At 37.3% G+C, this 20,019-nt stretch overlaps 1 protein-coding gene across 3 annotated transcripts in view; it reads left to right on the top strand.

The window, feature by feature from the left end:
* The window catches only part of ulk4 (unc-51 like kinase 4), a 230,948-nt gene that overhangs the window by 188,683 nt on the left and 22,246 nt on the right, over positions 1–20,019 (top strand). For all 3 annotated transcript variants that reach the window (XM_084088579.1, XM_084088580.1, XM_084088578.1), the window contains exon 35: positions 11,033–11,218. In XM_084088579.1, coding sequence (XP_083944705.1) covers positions 11,033–11,218 — 186 coding nt within the window. The remainder of the gene's footprint in view (positions 1–11,032; positions 11,219–20,019) is intronic.

Genomic DNA, 20,019 nt, shown 5'->3' with positions numbered 1-20,019 from the left:
ATCCAAGCTGCCCAATGCACCAGGAAAAACGGACAGACTCATTCTTGGGGCCGGTTCTCTCAAAACGTCTTTTTGCTGTTAAAAACGCAAAGTCGAATGAAACTCGAGCAGGTCAGTCGAATGAAGAAAAAAAAAATCTTGTGCGTTATCTAAAATCTGACATCAAATCATTCTCTTGCAAAGACACTCAGGACACTGTTTTTTTAAATGTTTTCTGTGATCGGATCACAGCTGAAGGCAGGTGTTAATGCACCCAAGATTGTGATCGAATCATGATCAGATTGCTGAAAACACATTTGAAGGTCTGGGATGGATTCTTATCACGTTTGATGAAAGTTTAAATGCTAATGCGTTTTTATTATGCATATTCTGTTAAGTAATGTGTAGTTTTACTATGTAATAAATCTATCTATAAATTACAGAAACGTCTGTCTGTCTGTCTGTGTGTCTGTCTGTCTGTCTGTCTGTGTGTGTGTGTGTGTGTGTGTGTGTGTGTGTGTGTGTGTGTATGTCTGTTAACCACATATCTCTCAAACCGTTAGTCCGATGGGTTTCAAATTTGACAGGTGTCTTGCTACGGGCACGCGTAAGTGCAGTGCCAAGTTTGACGTTGTTTGGATGAGAAATGCTAAAGATATCGTTAAATATATCATTTTTAGAAGGTTGTGGTTTAAAAATAAACATTCTGACATTAGAGGGTTGTATCGTTCAAAGAAACCCCAAGAAGGTTGTGGTTTAAAAATAAACATTCTGACATAAACACTCTGTCAGCTACACTGTTTACTTGTGAATATTATAGTTTGGTTCCAGAACGTGATAAATCCATTTTGATTAATTTGAGTAAAAATGTGTTTTCTTTACCAAGAAAGTGGCAAGATGAAAACCACTATTTTCTGTTACAAACTTTCACATAGCATCTTTAGGTTATAATAACATAAAAAAATTCAAATCCAGATTTTGATTTTCAAATATTTATTATAAAAACGGATTATTTTTCCCCAAAAATGCAATAAATTCATGACACTTTTTTTTCCAAAATGCAATTAATCCATTGAATCAATATAAAAGTTATTTTTTATCATATTGAAACTGTTGAAATCAGCCATCGCTAAGAAATATCTCCTGAACTTTTTTGTTCAGCGATCAGCTCACAAAAACTGATTTTGCACGGGCACTTTGCACTGCTCCCTGAATCAACGCGCTTATTCATTTGTGGATGATTTGTAAACTGAATCTATAAGTCAGCCATGCTGTTTACTTCTGAATATTATATTTCATTCTGCTGCACTTAACGTTATCGCTACTGTGTAAATGCTATTCACCAACTAAACATATCCTTTTCAATGCGTTCACAGTCTCTTTCACGGCCATCATTTGTAGTAGCCTATTCACAAACTGTTTGCTCAAGCATAGCGTTTTCTCGGAGTTCACGTTGTGCTTTCTACCATGCACAAATTAAAATGTCACTGAACTTTTGCTGTGTAATTGTAACAATTTTGCACGGGCATTTTGCACTAGTATGTAATTAAGTAATAAGAAAATGCTTTTTTCAATTTACTCACCCGATTTGATCAACAGTATCCAATTATTAAATTATTTAGACTTGGAATCTTGTTTCTCTACTTTATCTCCCCAAAGCACTTGAAAACTTTTTATCCTCTTTTTCGTCACTTAAAATCCCTATTAACACCTTTTAATGGGGGGTTTGTACTGACAGAAAACACACTGGAGATGAAGGAAGTCAATGCAGTCAGTCAAAAAAAAAAATCCAGATTCTATCCAGATTAAAAAAAACAGCATTTGCCAGAAATAAATGTGGCTTGTGGCTCTGTGGTAATATGAAAACTCTGTTAGAGCACCCGCCTGACCTAAGACAAACACTGGCTCAACAGGACTGCCTGTTTTGTTTGTTTTTTTGACTAATGATAGATGGGCAGAGTGTTTGGGAAAATATCTAAATATAAATGTTTTACAGTGTCATATACTTTCTGGAATAGCTTCTTTTTTTAAAGAGTCAATGCCATTGTTGAAAAACCATGAATATGTTTCTATCTACTTTCTAGTTCAGTACATACACTGCTTAGTGAGTCAGACATTTTCAGTAGTGCACTGAAACATCCACTCCCAATGATTACATACTGGACAGTTAAGAAAGAAAAAGAAAAAAAGTACACATTGGCTGCTCAGTATACTTACCAGAAATCTCATCCTGGCATATTTCATTATGCCACTATACTTTTTAACAAGTACAGTGAAGATGTATGTTAAACAAAATGGAAGATACCAGCAGGTCATCTCATTATATGATGCTGTTGGTTAATAATGCCAGCTGCGTTTTTAATGAACAACATCATAACTGTGTCGCAGGCAATTGAATCATCAGTGTCCCACTGTTTTCTGGATCAAGATTTTAGAAGAAAATATAAATGCATATATAAAATCACAATTTTAAGGTTCTGTATTGCATACTGTGTATTAGATTTTAGCTTTTATGCGGTTCACATAAAAAGTTAGTTCGCCCCAAAATGAAAATTCTGTCATCATTCATCATGTCGTTCCAAACCCATAAGATTTTTGTTCATCTTCGGGACACAAATTAAGATATTTTTAATGAAATCTTAGAGATTTCTGTCCCTCCATTAAAAGTCATTTTCAAAATTGCAAAACGTTCATAAAAAGATTGTGAAAGAAATCCATTTGAATCGAGCAGTTTAATCCAAGTCTTCTGAATAGACACGGATCAGTTTATATAATCAAAAGATTTAACTAATAGGCTTTTTATTCCACATATATGTAATGAGGTTCATTCTCGTGTCACACCAGCATGTTTGAGCTTCAGAAGAACCTGTGTTTGTTCTTGTGCATCAAGCAAGGTTGAGCTTCAGTTGACCATATTTGATGATCAATGTTAATGTGAATAAAAGTCTAAATTCAATCTGTTCATCATATAGCTGTGTCTCTTCAGAAGATTTGCACTCAAACACTTCATTCATTTGGATTTCTTTTACAATGTCTTTATGAAAGTTTGTGAGTTTTGGGTGATTGGACGTTTAATGGAGGGACAGAAATCTCTCAGATTTCACTAAAAATATCTTTATTTGTGTTTTGCTGATGAATAAAAGTCTTATGGGTTTGGAACGACATGAGAGTGAGTAATTTTTAAATAATGTTGCATTGTGAATAATAAACAATGCAAGTTTTAAAATAAGTTTTAAAAAAGCATGTTTTTTTTAAATAGTTTCAAATCAAGTACATCATGTAACATTGCAGGACGCTGCTGTCACTGCTTGAAATTGAATGTCAACTACCCGCCTGCAGAATTCTGCAGAAAGATATCCACAGAATTTCATCATTCGCCAGAACACCTGTTATTCACATTCTACACATTCACTGGTCCTTGCATTTAGTTTATTTATTATTTCAGCTAATAATGGCTTAATAATTCTATCAATAAGACTGTGCACAGAAAATGTTTACTTTTTAAAAAAAAAATCATTATGTCCATGGAATGTCCACATAAAATATAGAAACCCATGTGCATGGCTCTGAACCGGTTCATGGAATGAAAGCAAAAACCGAAAACAAATTTTTTTTACAGGAACAAAAACGAAAACAAGTTTAAATGCTCTGAACAGAAACACTTATTTGAAAATATCATTAACCAGTTAATGACATTATTTTATCGTTCTGTTTAAAGGTCCCATTCCATGGATTATTTTTATTATTTCATCATGTTTCCAGGGGTGCCCTTATAATGTTAGTATGTTTTTTAGATCAAAAATTGTTATAATTTAGAAATAAAAGGCATTTTTCCTAGCCTGATTTCATTCCCTGGTTTGAACACTCTGTTTGAAGGGGCGTGTCTGCTGTGAGACTTCAGTGTAAACGCCCACTGCTGTGATTGGCTGAAATGCTTGCATATGAAATATCTGGCATTACATGTGGAACTATCTGGAAAACTTTTACTATTACAGCTATTATACGTTTTTACTATTACAACTATCGGGATTAACGAATCGTGAGAAGTTTTTTAAGTATTTAGATCTATTTCAATCACATAAAAAATTGCAGTGAGCGTTGAGCAGATGACAGTCTGTTGATCGCGTGAAAAAAGATCTTATCATTGCAACGCAGTTTCTGCACTCACTAATGATTTCACCAATGCAAACATGAGGTATATAAATACAGTAAGAGCTTCGTTGTGCAGTGTAACAGTGTCATTTATTTCATAACGAGTTTTGGCAAGAGTCCAGATAAACTCGCGCTGTGTGATTGACAGATTGGGCGATTGGAAAGGGATTGTTCTTTGATCGCTTTCTGTATATTAATCACAGTTTAAGTAAGATTATTTTCATCCTACTAAGAGAAACGATGTGGAGTTGATCGCTACTTCCATATTAAATCACTACTTACCGCTTGCTGGAATATAGTTGAAATTGCGCCCTTCGTCAGTATGAAACGCTGAGAGAAGCCTGCTTGATATTATCCCAGGTTAGAAAAACAGTCCGTGGTGAAATGGACAGAGCAAACTAACAACTTCGAATTAAACTTTTGCGGTATCCGATTATAGATAAACATCAACCGTCTGTTGACATTTCGCCATCAATACGCCTGTGTTCCTGTGGGCGGAGGTTAGTCTAAACACGGTTCTGGTGATGTCACTAATGAAGGAAGTAGAGGGGTGTAGTCCAATCGAGACGTTTTTTGTAGTCGACTTCTGTTAAATAAAATATCTCGCTTGGCATTGAACTTTGAGCGTTATAATTTTACAGATATTATTTATACTCTAACAACAACATTACACACTAACTAAACTTTGAAACATGGAATCGCATGCAACGGGACCTTTAAGATTTTAATTTGGCAGTCAACCAATCATGAATTCAAATACGGCCTATGCAAATGTGACGTTGACGTATCCAGCATGAGTGAAATGCCTGCGCTCAGCTGTCAATTCATCCAATGTAAGTCTCAAGACAGTGTGCTGGCATTAGCTGTTGGATTGCAGGAGTTTATCTGTTGATATGTTACCATGGCACGTTATATCCAGCATGGTGTTTTGAATCCAGTGATTTTTGAAACCAATTGCAGGTTAGTTTAGTACTGCTTCTATTCAGGAAACGTAAAAAAAACAAAAACAAAAAATAAACTTATATTTTAAATGATTAAACACCTTGTTGTCAAAGTTAGTATTGTGGCTTTATGTATGGTGATACACTTGCGTGTGTCGTTATATATTCATATTTTTCCAAAGTCAAGCTCAAATGGAGCTTGTAAGTGTAAATAACGCAGTAAGTGCATTTCATTAAGTTTTTATCAACTTACATGTGACAGAGGTTATTACAGCTATGTGGGTGCTCAGTTTCTACTGTCGTTTAGATTTGGAAAAAAGCTTCCGTTACAAAAGACAGACACTGTATTGGCTATGACTATACCAGACTAAGACACTCTTCTCCGCTCCTTAGATACATAAAACATTAGCCTTTACACACATCGTGTTTTGAATAACGAAAACGCTGTACTTATTCAAAGAAACAGATTTGTATTTACCCTTGAGCTGTAAACAAGCAGAGATGGTGTCCAAAATGTGTACAGGACTTCATTCACGATTGAGGCGGGTGGAGCTACTGTATGAGGCTTTGATTTTGAGGATCCACTCGAGGTATGAGTCAAACTTTAGTACAAAGCTATTTAGTATAGTAGTTTAGTTCTATTCAAGTTCTGGTATAAAGTATAGGCAAAAAAAAACATCGATAATGTTACAGAAGAAACGCATGAACAGAAACATAAAAAAAATAAATAAATAAAAAGTAAGCCCTGCCCATGTGTGTGCACAGTGTAAAAATAATTTTGTCTTGGGAATGACCCCATAAAGTAAGTGTGTGTGTGTGTGTGTGTGTGTGTGTGTGTGTGTGTGTGTGTGTGTGTGTGTGTGTGTGCACATAAATACATATGCATATAAGTGGAAGCAGAGCAGCAGGATGGGGCACTGTGTGAGAATGTTTTCAAGGGCAAATGGTGCCCAAGGATCAGGTGAACAGATTGTCTATGTGTGCTAGGGACATACTGCATTTTAAATAGTTCATCCGAAAGGGAAATGTGTCACCTCAAAGTCTCCACTCAGTATAAAAGCCTTTTCATGTGTTCACTCCCATACGCTTTTCATTTTTGGTGGTAAACATTCCGAGTTTGCCCACAAACAATCACACATGATCTTCCCTGCAGTCTGTTTACTCAGCGACTGAGTTCACAGTTTGAAGCAACACATGGTTTGAAAAATGTAATTTGCAGTGTTGTTTCTTTCAAAGGAGGCGGTGGGAAATATCGATCGCTTCAAATGCACAGACCCAGTTTTGTGCCTGAGTACATGCGGAGGTCATGAGAGGCCTGCGCGTTACACGTCCCCATAGGCTTCGGGTTCTCCTCCTCTTCTCATTCTTTCTTTCTCTCCTCCAATCATCCATTCACAGCCCACAGTGGCATTAACACTCCCTAATCTCCCTGATTCCTGTGTGCTTTTCAGCCCGCAGTCCCATTAGACTCCTCGGCCTGATTTCCCCGATGCATCTACAAGCCCTGCTAAGTAAACAGGGTGGATTTGGGAGGCCGTCTAAGCAGGTGTTAACTCTTGTTCTGCTGTGACTCCGCGTTGGCATGTGAACAATACCAGAGCCGCGGAGCCCGTGGACGCACACCAAAGGCCTTTCAGCGCCAGGGGATCTCCCTCCGGTCAGCTTCTCTATGGGCCGGGGAGGGGGCGGCGGTCTTTGGGGGTATTGTGTGGCCTCCTAAAGCACCGCACTCCATTCTGGAGTGGCCAGCGACATCATAAAGAGGGGCGGGATTAGGCGCGGCTGGCCCTTGCCCCAGAGTCTCTTGGGATTATGCCTTTATGGCAGAGGGCAGCAACAGATCAGCGCCAAAAGAGGCTAGAATCCCTGAGCCGACCACACAGGGCTTTGAGGGCCGAAATGAGCGGCAGAGAAAATCCCCACGGCCCTTGTGTGTCGCTTTTTGTCTTTATCTCAGTCTCAGGCTGAGCGGGGATTGTTGTGGTCTGGGTTGAGAACTCATACTCCATGCTGCTCCCCTGATGGACGTGTTAAGCCTGTAACTGCTGTCTCTACAAGGATGAGAACATAACTTTTCAGCTCTCCTACCCAGAGCCATTATATCTCTGCCAATATATATTTTTCTGCGTGGTATTCAGTTGATCACAATTCCAGCTGGTTTGGGGGTAGGGATGGCAGTCGTAATGAAATTGTTGATTTTGATTCTAATGCACAATCGCTTCTGCATTGCTTCTGTAGCGGCCACTGCAACTTCCTGTGCGGAGCAGTGAATGGAAATGGTATGAAAATTAAACACAAAATTACATCTCGAAAAGGTGTTACAGGGCAATATTGATACGATTCATCTTCACGCTAAAGATATTTAAAACATCTGGAACTCATTACAAAAATTTGTTTAATATAATATACAAAAATTGTATGTTTACTATAATTAATAATATGTATAATATTCTATGTTATAATTATTTGTGATCGTCCCGTGGAGTCCATTTCATTGACAAATAATGAGATCATTTTAATAATAAACACTTTTAAAATAATTCTTGCGAAAGATGTCTTTTTAGCCATAAATCCAATACAGTAATTGGTCTTAACTGTGTATTAAACAGCAATACAAAACAAAAATGTGGGGACATTTTATTCATTTTATGAAATTCTACTGACAAATATTGCGCCCAGAGATTCTTTTCTCTTTGCGTAATAGCACCCCCTACCTTATAACATAGATTGCCAGAAAATTCTGTCAATGGTGGGGAAAAGAGTTAACTGTCATTTTATGAAAAACAGTTTGCAATGAAAGAGAATGGTGACAGGCTATGAGTTCATAACATTCTGCCTAATATCGTCTTATGTTCCACATAAGGTTATACAGGTTTGAAACAACATTAGGGTGAATGGATAATGACAAATCTTTTATTTTTTCATGAACTATCCCTTTAAGAATCACAGATGTTTGAGTTTTGTGGCATCGCACTCCATTTTCAGTGTGGACAGACAGATTTCTTGTTTCTGGAAATTCAGAATTTTGGATTACAGAACTTTTTTGTTGTACCCTTAATAATTCTATATCTGAATGTCAAAGCCATGATTTCTGAATGACATTTGTAGCAGAGTTGTCCCTTATGTGTATGACCTTGTCTATGCCTGCATTATTCATCAAACTCTTGGTTCATGGGTTTGATTACCAGGGAATACTCTTAAACTTATCAAATGTATACCTTGAATGCAATCACTTTGGATAAAAGTATCTGCCAAATGTAAATTTAAAAAAAGCTTTTTCATATTATGTGCCCCTAAAAGTCTGAGAGAAACACCTAATGAGAAGTTCTAAAATAAATATATAAGACAGATTCTCTAAACCACTGTTATTGACCGTACATGGACAAACAGATTTGTAGTGCTGAGACGGATGAAGGATATAGATTGATATTTCCCAAAAGCAACAGAAGAGCAATATAAAAGTTTGAGAAACATTTGCGTGAAGGGAGAGTTTGGCTGCAGCTCAGCTGTTCAAAAATTCAGCCTGTTCTTTTGAACTGCTATATAGTTGCAGGTACAGTTGTGGTCAGAATTATTGGCATCCCTGGTAAATATGATCAAAGATGGCTGTAAAAATTAATCTGCATTGTTTATCCTTTTGATCTTTCTTTCAAAAATTTCACAAAACCCTAACCTTTCATTAAAGTAAAAGAATTGAAAGTGGGGTGAAAATCACATTATGAAATAAATGTTTTTCTCCAAAACACGTTGGCCACAATTATTGCCACCCCTAGAACAGAGTAAAATATCTCTGAAGTATATTTTCATGAATATTTACATTTTTATCACACCAGGGTGACTAAACAGGAAATTGTCTAGCTATGACTTGTTTGTTTCACAGGAGTTTAAATATGAGGAAACTCAAGGCCAAATTCCCTTAATCATCCATCACTATGAGTAAAACCAAAGAATGTAGTTCTAATGTGCAGCAAAAGATTGTTGAGCTTCACAAAAGTGGCTGTAGGAAAATAGCTAAAGAATTGAAAATCCCCATTCATCCCCATCAAAAATGAAGAAGTTCCAATAACTAAAGATGTTATGAATCTGCCTGGAAGAAGACGTGTCTATATTGTCTTAATGCACCGTGAGGATGAGAGTTTGAGTGGCCAAAGATTCTCCAAGGATCCCAAATGGAGAATTGCAGAGATTAGTTGAGCCTTGGGGTCAAAAAGCCATAGAAAAAAATCAAACAACCCCTACATCACCACGTGTTGTTTGGGAGGGTTTCAAGAAAAATCCTCCTCGCTCATCCAAAAACAAATTCCAGCATATTCAGTTGTCAGACACAACTGGAACTACAAATGGGATGAGGTTTTATGGTCAGATGAAACAAAAAAAGAGCTTTTGGCAGCAAAGCCACCAGATGGGTTTGGTGCTAACAGGAATAACAAGTACCCCATGCCCACGGTTAAATATACTGCTGGATCTTTAATGTTGTGGGCCTATTTTTTTGCTGGAGGTCCTGGACATCTTATTCAGTATCATGGATTCTAGCAAATACCAACAGATAAAACCCTGTCTGTCTCTGCTAGAAATCTTATAATGGGCCGGGGTTGGATCTTCCATCAGGACAACAATCCAAAATAAACATCAAATCAACACAAAAATGCGTCACTGAGCACAAAATGAAGCTTCAGCCATGACCGTACCAGTCTCCTAAACTGAACCCTATAGAAAATTAGTGGGCTGAACTGAAGAGAAGAAGCACCAACATGGATCTGGGAAACTGAAGGATCTGGAGATATTCTGTATGGAGGAATGCAGGGCATTCTGATCTCTCAACTGATCTCTGGTCAGGTGTTCTCCAAACTCATCAGGCATTATAGGAGAAAACTCAGAGCTGTTATCTTGGCAAAAGGAGGTTGCAAAAAGGCAATAATTAATAAAAGGGTGCCAATAATTATGCCCAATGTGTTTTGGAGAAAAACGTTTATTTCTTAATGTGATCCCCCCATTTTCAATTCATTTACTTCAATAAAAGGTTGGAGTTTTGCAAATTTTTTGAATGAAAGATCAAAAGGATAAACAATGCAGATTTATTTTTACAGCCATATTTTATCATATTTACCAGGGGTGCCAGTAATTCTGACCACAACTGTATATTGAACATTTGAAAAGATTTTCTTATTAACTCTGCTATTTGAAGACCAGTGTGTAATTTTTTCAATGTAAAAATAGTTTGTATGTAATATACACTGCCCGGCCAGAAGATAAGTTTTCTGTTTGGATTTAAATAGGCAAATGCTTAAGAGTCTATTATTGGATCATTATTGCAGTGATTATAATGTCTCTAGCATGTTATTCATTTGGCAACAGTTCTTCTAACCCTAATTGATGGTGTGTGTGTAGCATTTCATTTCTTAAACAACCATGTAGGAAGACAAATTCCAGGATGACAATGTTAAGATTCATTAGGCTCAAATTATGAAAGAATGGTTGGGAGGGAGCATGAAGAATCATTTTCACACATGAATTGGCACCTCTGAGTCCAAACCATACATTCATTGAAAGTTTTTGGGATGTGCTGGAGGAGACTTTACAGAGTGCTGGACTCTTGCACTGTCAATACAAGATCTTGACCAAAAAAAAATGTATACATCTATTCTCTTGATGGAAATACCATCACAACATTTATTTCCATCAAGAGGTGCATCATTTGTTGGTGCTGGTATATACAGTGAGGAAAATAAGTATTTGAACACCCTGCTATTTTGTAAGTTCTCCCACTTGGAAATCATGGAGGGGTCTGAAATTGTCATCGTAGGTGCATGTCCACTGTGAGAGACATAATCTAAAAAAAAAAAATCCAGAAATCACAATGTATGATTTTTTTAACTACTCAAAATACTTATTTTCCTCACTGTACATTATCACAGTGTGTTTTATGTGAATGTTGAGATATCCGTGTTTCTCTCCCACAGCTGGCGTGTAATGACAGTGAGGTTTATGAGGAGGCCAGTCACAGTGTGTCTCTGCTGGCTCAGCTGTATGGAGGAGAGGGTGTGGAGCGCCTGCAGACGGAGGAGATGCTCAGCCTGGCACACGCACTGCAGATGCACACTGAGCCCAGACAGCAGAAATTACTGCTCCGCCTGCTGAAACGATTGGTGAGTGCGTGCAAAAACTGATCTGAGACCAGCTGAGCTGTTCTCATGAATGCAATGTGAGTGATTCATAATGTGTTGCAGTAAAAGTGAACAGTTCATTTTTGCTCTGTATGGTGAATATGGGCAAAGTGGGACATTGGATATGTGTATTTTAAGTAGCTAAATATATACACATACATATTTATCTGGCTTTTATTTTCTGATTTGATTTTACCTATTATGCTCTTTTTGATTTTACCTTTCCTTTAGTGTGTAATATAGCTGTTTGTGCATGTAAACAATCTGCAGAGTTACAAAGGTGCCCAGGGGCAGATTGGCCATCTGGAGCACCGAGAGTTTTCCATATATAAAGAATAAATGATAGTAAATTCGTGTAGCCTATCCTTCCTTCAGTACGCTCTAAGCGGTAGACCTGTCACAACACAGCGGGGCAGGATAAACAATAAATCATGTAAGCAATTCTAGTAGAGTAGACCCCCTGAACAAAATTATTTACTGGTAAATGAGCATGGTAGGGGCCCTTTTAGTAGTTAAATGTTAACTCTAAGCAGAGGAAAAAGAAAGAAAGATTACAAAATAAATTAAAGTTCAAATGAATTTTCTGATTTTATTTATTAATATTATTATTATTTTTTAATACACCATTTCGTCTCTAAACAGTAATAAGAATGGTAATAAAGAGTAGCAGGAGATCACATATGAAGGAAATTGAGTTTTGAGCTTAATTTTCTGTGACTCTGGAGGAGGAACAAGCAGGGAGGTTTTTTTTTATTATTTAATTTGTTTTATTTTAAATTCTGGTGCTGTCAGAGTCAGTGTGTCGGCTCAATATGTGATGTGTCTGTGTGTGGCAGGTCGATCCCTCTCTTTAATATTGTATGTTTGTGTGGTGAGAGGGCATGAACTGTGCTCGCTGTGCAGTGTGGCCTTCTGGGTCGTTGAGAGGTTGGTTACAACCATACAGAACGAGGCACCCAGACCCTCATGGCTGTTGATGTCTTCTTTCTTTCTTTCTGTTTCTACATGTGAATATATTAGCCGATCATTACTGAGGTCATTTATATATTGAAGTCTTAAATGTACAGTAGCACGTTTAAATCCGCTCTCTCTCTTTCTTGATCCTTTCATCTGCATATATTTGTTGATTAGGGGACTGTCCAATATCAGTAAGGACGAATTATAAATCATCAGTCTGGATGAAAATAACACAGCAGGGATGTTTACATTCATCACACTATCATCGGCTGTGTGAAAGTCAGCGTGTCATTGATCATTCTTATTTATGATGGGCGAGACCATGAGGATGACTGATTTTTCAATCAGGATTAATCCCAGGAGCCCTTTCGTTATCCATGTTTTCAACAATTTGCCTCGATTAACTATAAACATTTATTTTATAATTTGCAAGGCAGAGAAGATTTGCATAATCATGCCAAGATGTGATTATTTCATTTGCACTATGCAGTCGGTCAACATTTAATAAAAATTGACTCTATTTACTAAGTGTTCCTGATTTTATCATGAATAGAAAAATGCTCCCCCGTGTAAACTCTCTATAAAATTCAACCACTTGCTTCACCTCTGAAATTTCCGTTACTATGCACACTTAATTTTCAGCACCTCTCATCCAATGTCCTGTCATATTATTCTTGAGCTTTTTGACCTCCATTATCCACAACAATATTCAAAGGCCCAATGATTTCATGATTTACTGGATTATTTTATTTTTTTCACACTAAAATATTTTTTTTTTAACTTGGAAAAGTGTATTTTCATTATGAAAAAAAATGGCCATTGAATTTTAAGATTTTATTTATTTACATGACTTTTCCTTGTCTAGAAATCACTCTTTTAAAATCAGGATACCTCATTTTTTTCCTAGGTCATAGGAACATGGTTCTTCAAAGAAAAAGAAAGTCTTGAGATCCCCCTTGAAAGTTTAATGAGGCCCCTAGTTGAGAACCACTAATATAAAAACCAGTCAATTCCCAATGGATAAAATAAAACTAGTGTTATGGTCACACTCCAAGATCCAGGAAAGGTCCTCCTTTCTTATTGCGGGAGAGTCAAGTCACCTTTATTTATATAGCGTTTAAAAGTGTCCCCAACTAAACAAGCCAAAAGTCAAAGGCGACGGTGGCAAGGAATGGGAGTCTGTTGTGTGTGTGTGCGTGGTTTGGAAAACATGTTGTTAAACTTGTGGATTTGTTATTGTGTGTGAATATATGGGTATCCTCTGCTCATGGGAATGTGTGTTTGTTTATAGTATGCGTCCCTTGCCTGTGGTTGAGTCATCAGTGTTCTGATGACTTCATCTGCGCTGAAACACTGCAGATATTTGGATAGGAGCTGTTGGCTTTGGCAGACTCCAGAGAGAAGAGAGTGACCTCATCCAAACAAATCACTCACACACTGCCCAGCCACAAACTCAGACTGACACTTCAGGGACACTCAAGCAGTGAAAAATAAACTCAGATTCCTATGAGCTTCTGTGGATAAAATTGCTCTCCTTTTTTCTTTTCTTTTTTTGCTGAAATGGCACCACTGTCCAATTAAGGAAAAGTTAATTAAGGCAATCAAGGTTCCTACAGTCATGGACAACCTTGGAAATTCAGGAAATTGAATTAATTTCAAAATTATGTGTAAAGAATGACTTCATCAATCGACTTTGATTGGTTCCAGTTAGTTCTTAGAAATCATACTGGAAAATATTAATAATAATAATATTAATAACAGTAATAAACATAGCCTGCAGGTAGCAATTATCAAGGCCAAACACGACATTGGCAAAATGGGAAGCTAAGAAAGCATGACAGGTAGTATCAGACCAAGTGCAAAATTATTACTTAAAGGTAGTGATGCACCTGAATGGAAATTCTGGCCAGAAACCAACCAAAAATTCAGGTTGTACCTTTTTTTTTTTTTGATGTCTTGGTGGGTGGCGTCGGAACCTTTAAGGACGATGCCGACGTAGGAGAGAGATAATTGGCAAGTGTCTCTTAATCCTGGGCATCTCTCCATACGTGTGTTCATTTAGTCCCACAATCGATGAATAGTTTGATAGTGAGGGACTCAAGACATGGGCAGAAACAGGCCAGGATATATATATTTTACCGATATATTTAACGATATCTTTTGCATTTCTAATCCAAACAACGCCAAACTTGGCACTGCACTTACTCGTGCCCGTAGCAAGACACCTGTCAAGTTTGAAATCCATCGGACTAACGGTTCGAGAGATATGAGAAATATATTGGTAAAAGAAGCACTTAGAAGGTTGTGGTTTAAAAATAAACATTCTGACATTAACACTCTGTCAGCTAAACATTAAGTCAGCTACACTGTTTATTTCTGAATATTATATTTTATTCACTTAAAATCATTTGTAGTAGCCTATTCACAAACTGTTTGCTCAAGCGTAGCGTTTTTTCCCTGAGTTCACAGTGTAGCCTGCTCCCTGGATCGTTGCGCTTATTCATTTGTGGATGTTAACTGAATCTGTAAGTCAGCTACGCTGTTTACTTCTGAATATTATATCTATCTATAAATTATAGGAACGTCTTTCTGTGTGTGTGTGTGTGTGTGTGTGTGTGTGTGTGTGTGTGTGTGTGTGTGTGTGTGTGTGTGTGTGTGTGTGTGTGTGTGTGTGTGTGTGTGTGTTATTCGCATATCTCTCGAACCGTTAGTCCGATGGATTTCAAACTTGACAGATGTCTTGCTATGGGCACGAGTAAGTGCAGTGCCAAGTTTGGATTAGAATTGGATTGGATTGGATTTGTAGTGGCCTTTTCACAAACTGTTTGCTCACGCGTAGCGTTACTAAAACTGATTGAACCAACAATTACTAAAAACACACACAGAAAACTGATTTTGACAGTGTTTAAACAAATGTTATGGAAATTAATAGGTAAAAATGTGTGGAAACCCTGACATCAGAAATTTTTCAGAAATATGTTTGTCTGTTATGTTGGTATCGCTTCATTGATTGCATCAGTTTTTCCCCGAATCAGTTCCTCTGAATGCAAACAAATCTCGAACTACTCTGAGCTTCAGACGTGGAATACTGTCTAGACAGAGAGAGAAATATTTTCAGTTAAGGTTATGTTACTAGTCTCTGGAATGACAGTGTCAGAAAGACCAGCACAGCATCTCGCTCTCACACAATTACACAGTTTTACAGGAGGATGAACTCCATGACAGCAATTAAAACATGATTTCTGCTTTCATTACATCTGCTGCCAGTACAATTGTTTTTGTAGACATTAAAGGGGTCATGTACTGGATTATTTTATTATTTTATAAAGTTTCCTGGGGTGCCCCTATAATGTTAGAATGATTTTCACATCAAAAATTGTCATAATTTAGAAATAAAAGGCATTTTTCCAAGCCTGATTTTAGCCTCTGATTTGAACGCTCTGCTTGAAGGGGCGTGTCTGCTGTGTAAACGCCCACTGCTGTGATTGGCTGACATGTTTGCATATGAAATAGTCAGCATTACATGTGGAAATCTCTCAAATACTTTTTCAAAGTTTTTACTATTACAGCTATCGAGATTAGCAAATTGTGAAAAGTATTGATTAAAGCATTGTATTTAGATCAATTCCATCACATGAAAGGTTGCAGTGATGAGTACTGAGCAGATGACAGAAAGTCTGTTGATCGCTTGAATGAAGTGATCACATCATCAATTTCTGCACTCTCACGAATGCTTTCACCAAATAACAGTGCAAACACAATGTAAATACAGTAAGAGCTTCGTTGTGCAGTGTAACAGTGTCATTATTTCATAACGAGTTTTGGCAAGTGTCCAGATAAACTCGCGCTGTGTGATTGACAGCTTGGGCGATTGGAAAGGGAGCGTTCTTTGATCGCTTTCTGTATATAATTTAATCACAGTTTAAATAAGATTAATTTCATCCTACTAAGAGAAACGACGTGAAGTTGATTGTTTATTCACTCACTAGCTTGATTTACTGATGCATAAACAGTATTGAATGATATTGAGAGAAAGATTATCTGTCTGAACTTGATTACACAGATATCACTGATCACAGATCAGGCATTAGAATGAACATGGTTACTTGTATGTTTGTGGCATTGCTGGCAGATCCATATCATAAAAGTCTGTTTGCAAAGCCTTCACCGAAATTATGACTGATTCACCAAATAATCCACAGTGAAATGCACCGGATACAGACAAATAATGCACTGCTATGTAGACATAGGCGCGGATATTCTTCTGCAAAGGTGGTCTTTTGCTGCCCTGTGACGTCACAAGTCTCCACTTTTAAGATCCTGTCGTTTTCTGGCCTTGGTTTCATTAAAAGCAGTTTTTGGAATAACAAGGAAGTTTTGAGTTTTGAAACTTACAGGGTGTTTTTATAGTATAACAAACTCTTAACTGTCAAAAGATCAAGGAAAGCATTACCCCTTTACCGTAGATCTTATATATTATTGTGATTTTTATATTAGAGCAGTGGCCCAGGGCTGATATCTCATCAACACATTTCTCTTACACATTCAAGTACGAATCTACTGAGGTCACACACCTTGAATGAGAAGTGTGTATTATTCAGGGAAATAAAATATATCTGGCTAATATAAAGTCAGTGTACACTAAAGTTCAAATGTTTGGGTTTGGTAAGATTTTTGAAAAAAGTATCTTATGCTCACCGTTTTTATCAAAATGTTGAACGAATTGTGAAATATAATTACAACTTAAAATAACTGTTTTCTATTTTAATATATGTAAAAATGTTATTTATTTCTGTGATGCAAAGCTGAAGTTTCAGCATCATTACTGCAGTCTTTAGTGACACACGATCCTTCAGAAATCATGCTAATATGCTGATTTGGTGCTCAAGTAACATTTCTCATTATTTTCAGTGATGAAAACAGTTGTGCTGCTTAATATTTTTGTGGAATCCATAATACTTTTTACAGGATTCTTTGATAAATAGAATCAAATTGGGGTTTTTTTTGTTTTGTTTTTTATAAATGTGTAACATTTTTAATGTCTTTACTGTCACATCAATTTAATGAATTGTAACTGGCTCAAGTTGGTCATGCGAATTTGCCGCATTAACTAAAGTGCTCTACCAATCTGTCACACCTTCCTACTTTTTCCCATCTTTCTCTCGCTTTCTCTTTCTCTTTTTGTGTAATCACCAAACACTTTTTTTAGTCACTGTAATGTGTGCAGTGTAATCTATTTCGCAGTGTAATGTGTGCTTCAGTGTTTCATATGCTTATGTGGAAGCCTCTCTCTCTCTCTCTCTCTCTCTCTCTCTCTCTCTCTCTCTCTCTCTCTCTCTCTCTCTCTGTTGATCATCCACCCCCGTTTCTGCCCCCCCTAGGATCTTCTCCTTCCATCAAGAGCTATTATAGGCCTCATTAGTGTCATCGAGCCAGATCACAACACTTCTGTTGTTTTAGCACTGTCTCTCCTTTTATCTGTCTGTTTATTACTGTCTCCACCTGTCTCTGTGTCTCTCATCCTGGATTTAGAGGAAGATGTAAATAATGGCTTTCTTTTGTTTAGATGTGGTAGAGAGGACTGTGTGTTTGTAAGCACTTAAACATTATTTATTTATATATATATATATATATATATATATATATATATATATATATATATAGTAGTGTGCCATTTGTGTTTAACAAAGCATGCGATTGACTGGTGCTTCTTTATTGATCATAGAATACACTCAGTAAAGGTGCTGTCTGCTTACCCTTAGCAGAACATATGGCTATAGATGTGATTGTTGGTCATTTTGGACTGATCGAATACTCAACAAATTAATGAATTGCTGATTTTGTGGACTTTGGGATGGCGGTTGATAGAACTTGTTCCATCCAAGCTAATTTTTTGACTATGTACAAATGTGTCAGATTGTCATTTTTGACTATGCATTGCATCTTCATGTGCTGTCACCTCTCACCATCTGTATCACATTTATAAGAGGGAAAAAATAGCTAAAAGTGTAAAATGGTTGTAAAATCTCAACATGCATTCTGTTGCAGTCCATTTAGGTTTTTTTGTTTTGTTTTTTTGCACAAAAAAACGGGTATAACCAAACTAATAGTCACTGTATACAGTCAGTATCTCTATAGTTTCTATCCCAACACTAATAAATCAGACTGCAAGGAACAGCGCAAACACCATCATTAATCACAATATCAAAAAATGTTGAAATAAAGTCACACAATAATTCTAATGTGTTGCCATGATCGATAATTTGATGGCACCTCAGAGTACTTATGTCCATCTCTGTTTGTGTGTGTTTTTTTTAATGCACTAAAGCATGTCTGTTGTTTTTGTGTTTTAAATTGTCCTCTTTGATTTATGACTTGCTGTCCCTGTCCTAATTACACACGGGCTCTGTCACTGCAGTGCTAATGGAATGAAATGACCTGGTCACATTACTGCCCTCATCTGCTGTCTGCCTTCCAAGACTTCTGGAGATAAATCACCCCGTTGGGCGTTTCTTACACACACACATACACTCTCTTGGCATCCCTCTGATGTGTTGCTGTATGCATGGTATTTTATTGTCATGTCTGATTCCACCTAATGATTCAGTCTCTAGAGAATACTGCTCTGCTCTAATCCACATTGAGCATGAGTAATTAGCTTCCTTCTCACAGGCAAATGACACTGTTTGTTCCTTCATAACCTTCTGCTTTTTGATATAGCTGCTTTATTTGTGAATCTGTAGAAGTTTGACTCTTTTTGTTTAAACTTTCCCTGACTTCCTATATTACAGCCAATTAGTTGCATTAAGCACAAAGTTCTGATTGGTGGTAATTGGTAAGGCAAGCATCATTACTACTGTATCGCTTATGATACTGCTACGAGTAATAACTCAATTGTTGAGAAGAGGACAATTCCTCTGTCTGGAGGACAATAAAAGCCATATCTATGGACCAGATACCTGCTGCATTTTAAATAAGTTTCTCACCTCTGCTGTAACCTAAGGGTTAGGTCGCATGCTCCATCATATTGGACCATGGTTCTCCTGTGGCCAGCAAGCTTTCAAATCTGCATCATTTGCAGATTCTGTTTCTTGTCCTCTGCCCACTCTGCCGTGCAAAGGCAAAAGACCATAACTTCGTTTTTGGTCGAAAATGAGTTATTGATATTTTTGGCACATTCAAGACCTCCTTTATCATGTGGATAAGTATCTTGAGTCAATTCCGTTGTTTTTTCGAGAAAATAATGAGTTGTCTTAACAGTAACTTCCAAAAGCCCATAAGAAACCAAGGCAGAACGCCGTAACACCAGTTACCGCTCTTTGGCTTTGTTTTGGAACGCTCAAATTGAATTACAGTATTAATATCTGCCTTTGTTTAGCCGTGCGTCAAGTCAATATGAAGTTACTGTGCCGGTGTTCTATCAAATAATGCTACCTATCAGATTGTACGATTATCTGCCTTTGTTTTACTGTCCATTAAAATTGAAATGATGGTGTAGCCTGCATACTCTGTACAGCTGCCATCAGTCCCTGTAACTTCTGATGTCCTCAGTGCTTTGTCCTGCACAAACGCGGTCAGAACATTTAGTATGGTCTGAACCCACTCCATCGACAAACATGCAATATCAATCGCGAAGGATATATGCAGAGTTGACAGAAAATTGTTACACATGCCGTAGCAGATGAATACAACAAAGAACTAAAGCCCTGCCTCACCCAGTTCGGGTACCGGACCTGGTTGAAACACTCATGCATCTAGCTGGCAGAGTGCCAAAACTTTGCCGGCGTCTTCAGCACCGCCCTAAACACGGTCGAGCCAACGCTGGA

This window comes from Abramis brama, assembly GCF_963993115.1.
Source record: "Abramis brama genome assembly, chromosome: 17".
Taxonomy (NCBI): domain Eukaryota; kingdom Metazoa; phylum Chordata; class Actinopteri; order Cypriniformes; family Leuciscidae; genus Abramis; species Abramis brama.
The sequence above is the reverse complement of the archived record's forward strand: the minus strand, read 5'-3'. Positions and strand labels throughout refer to the sequence as shown.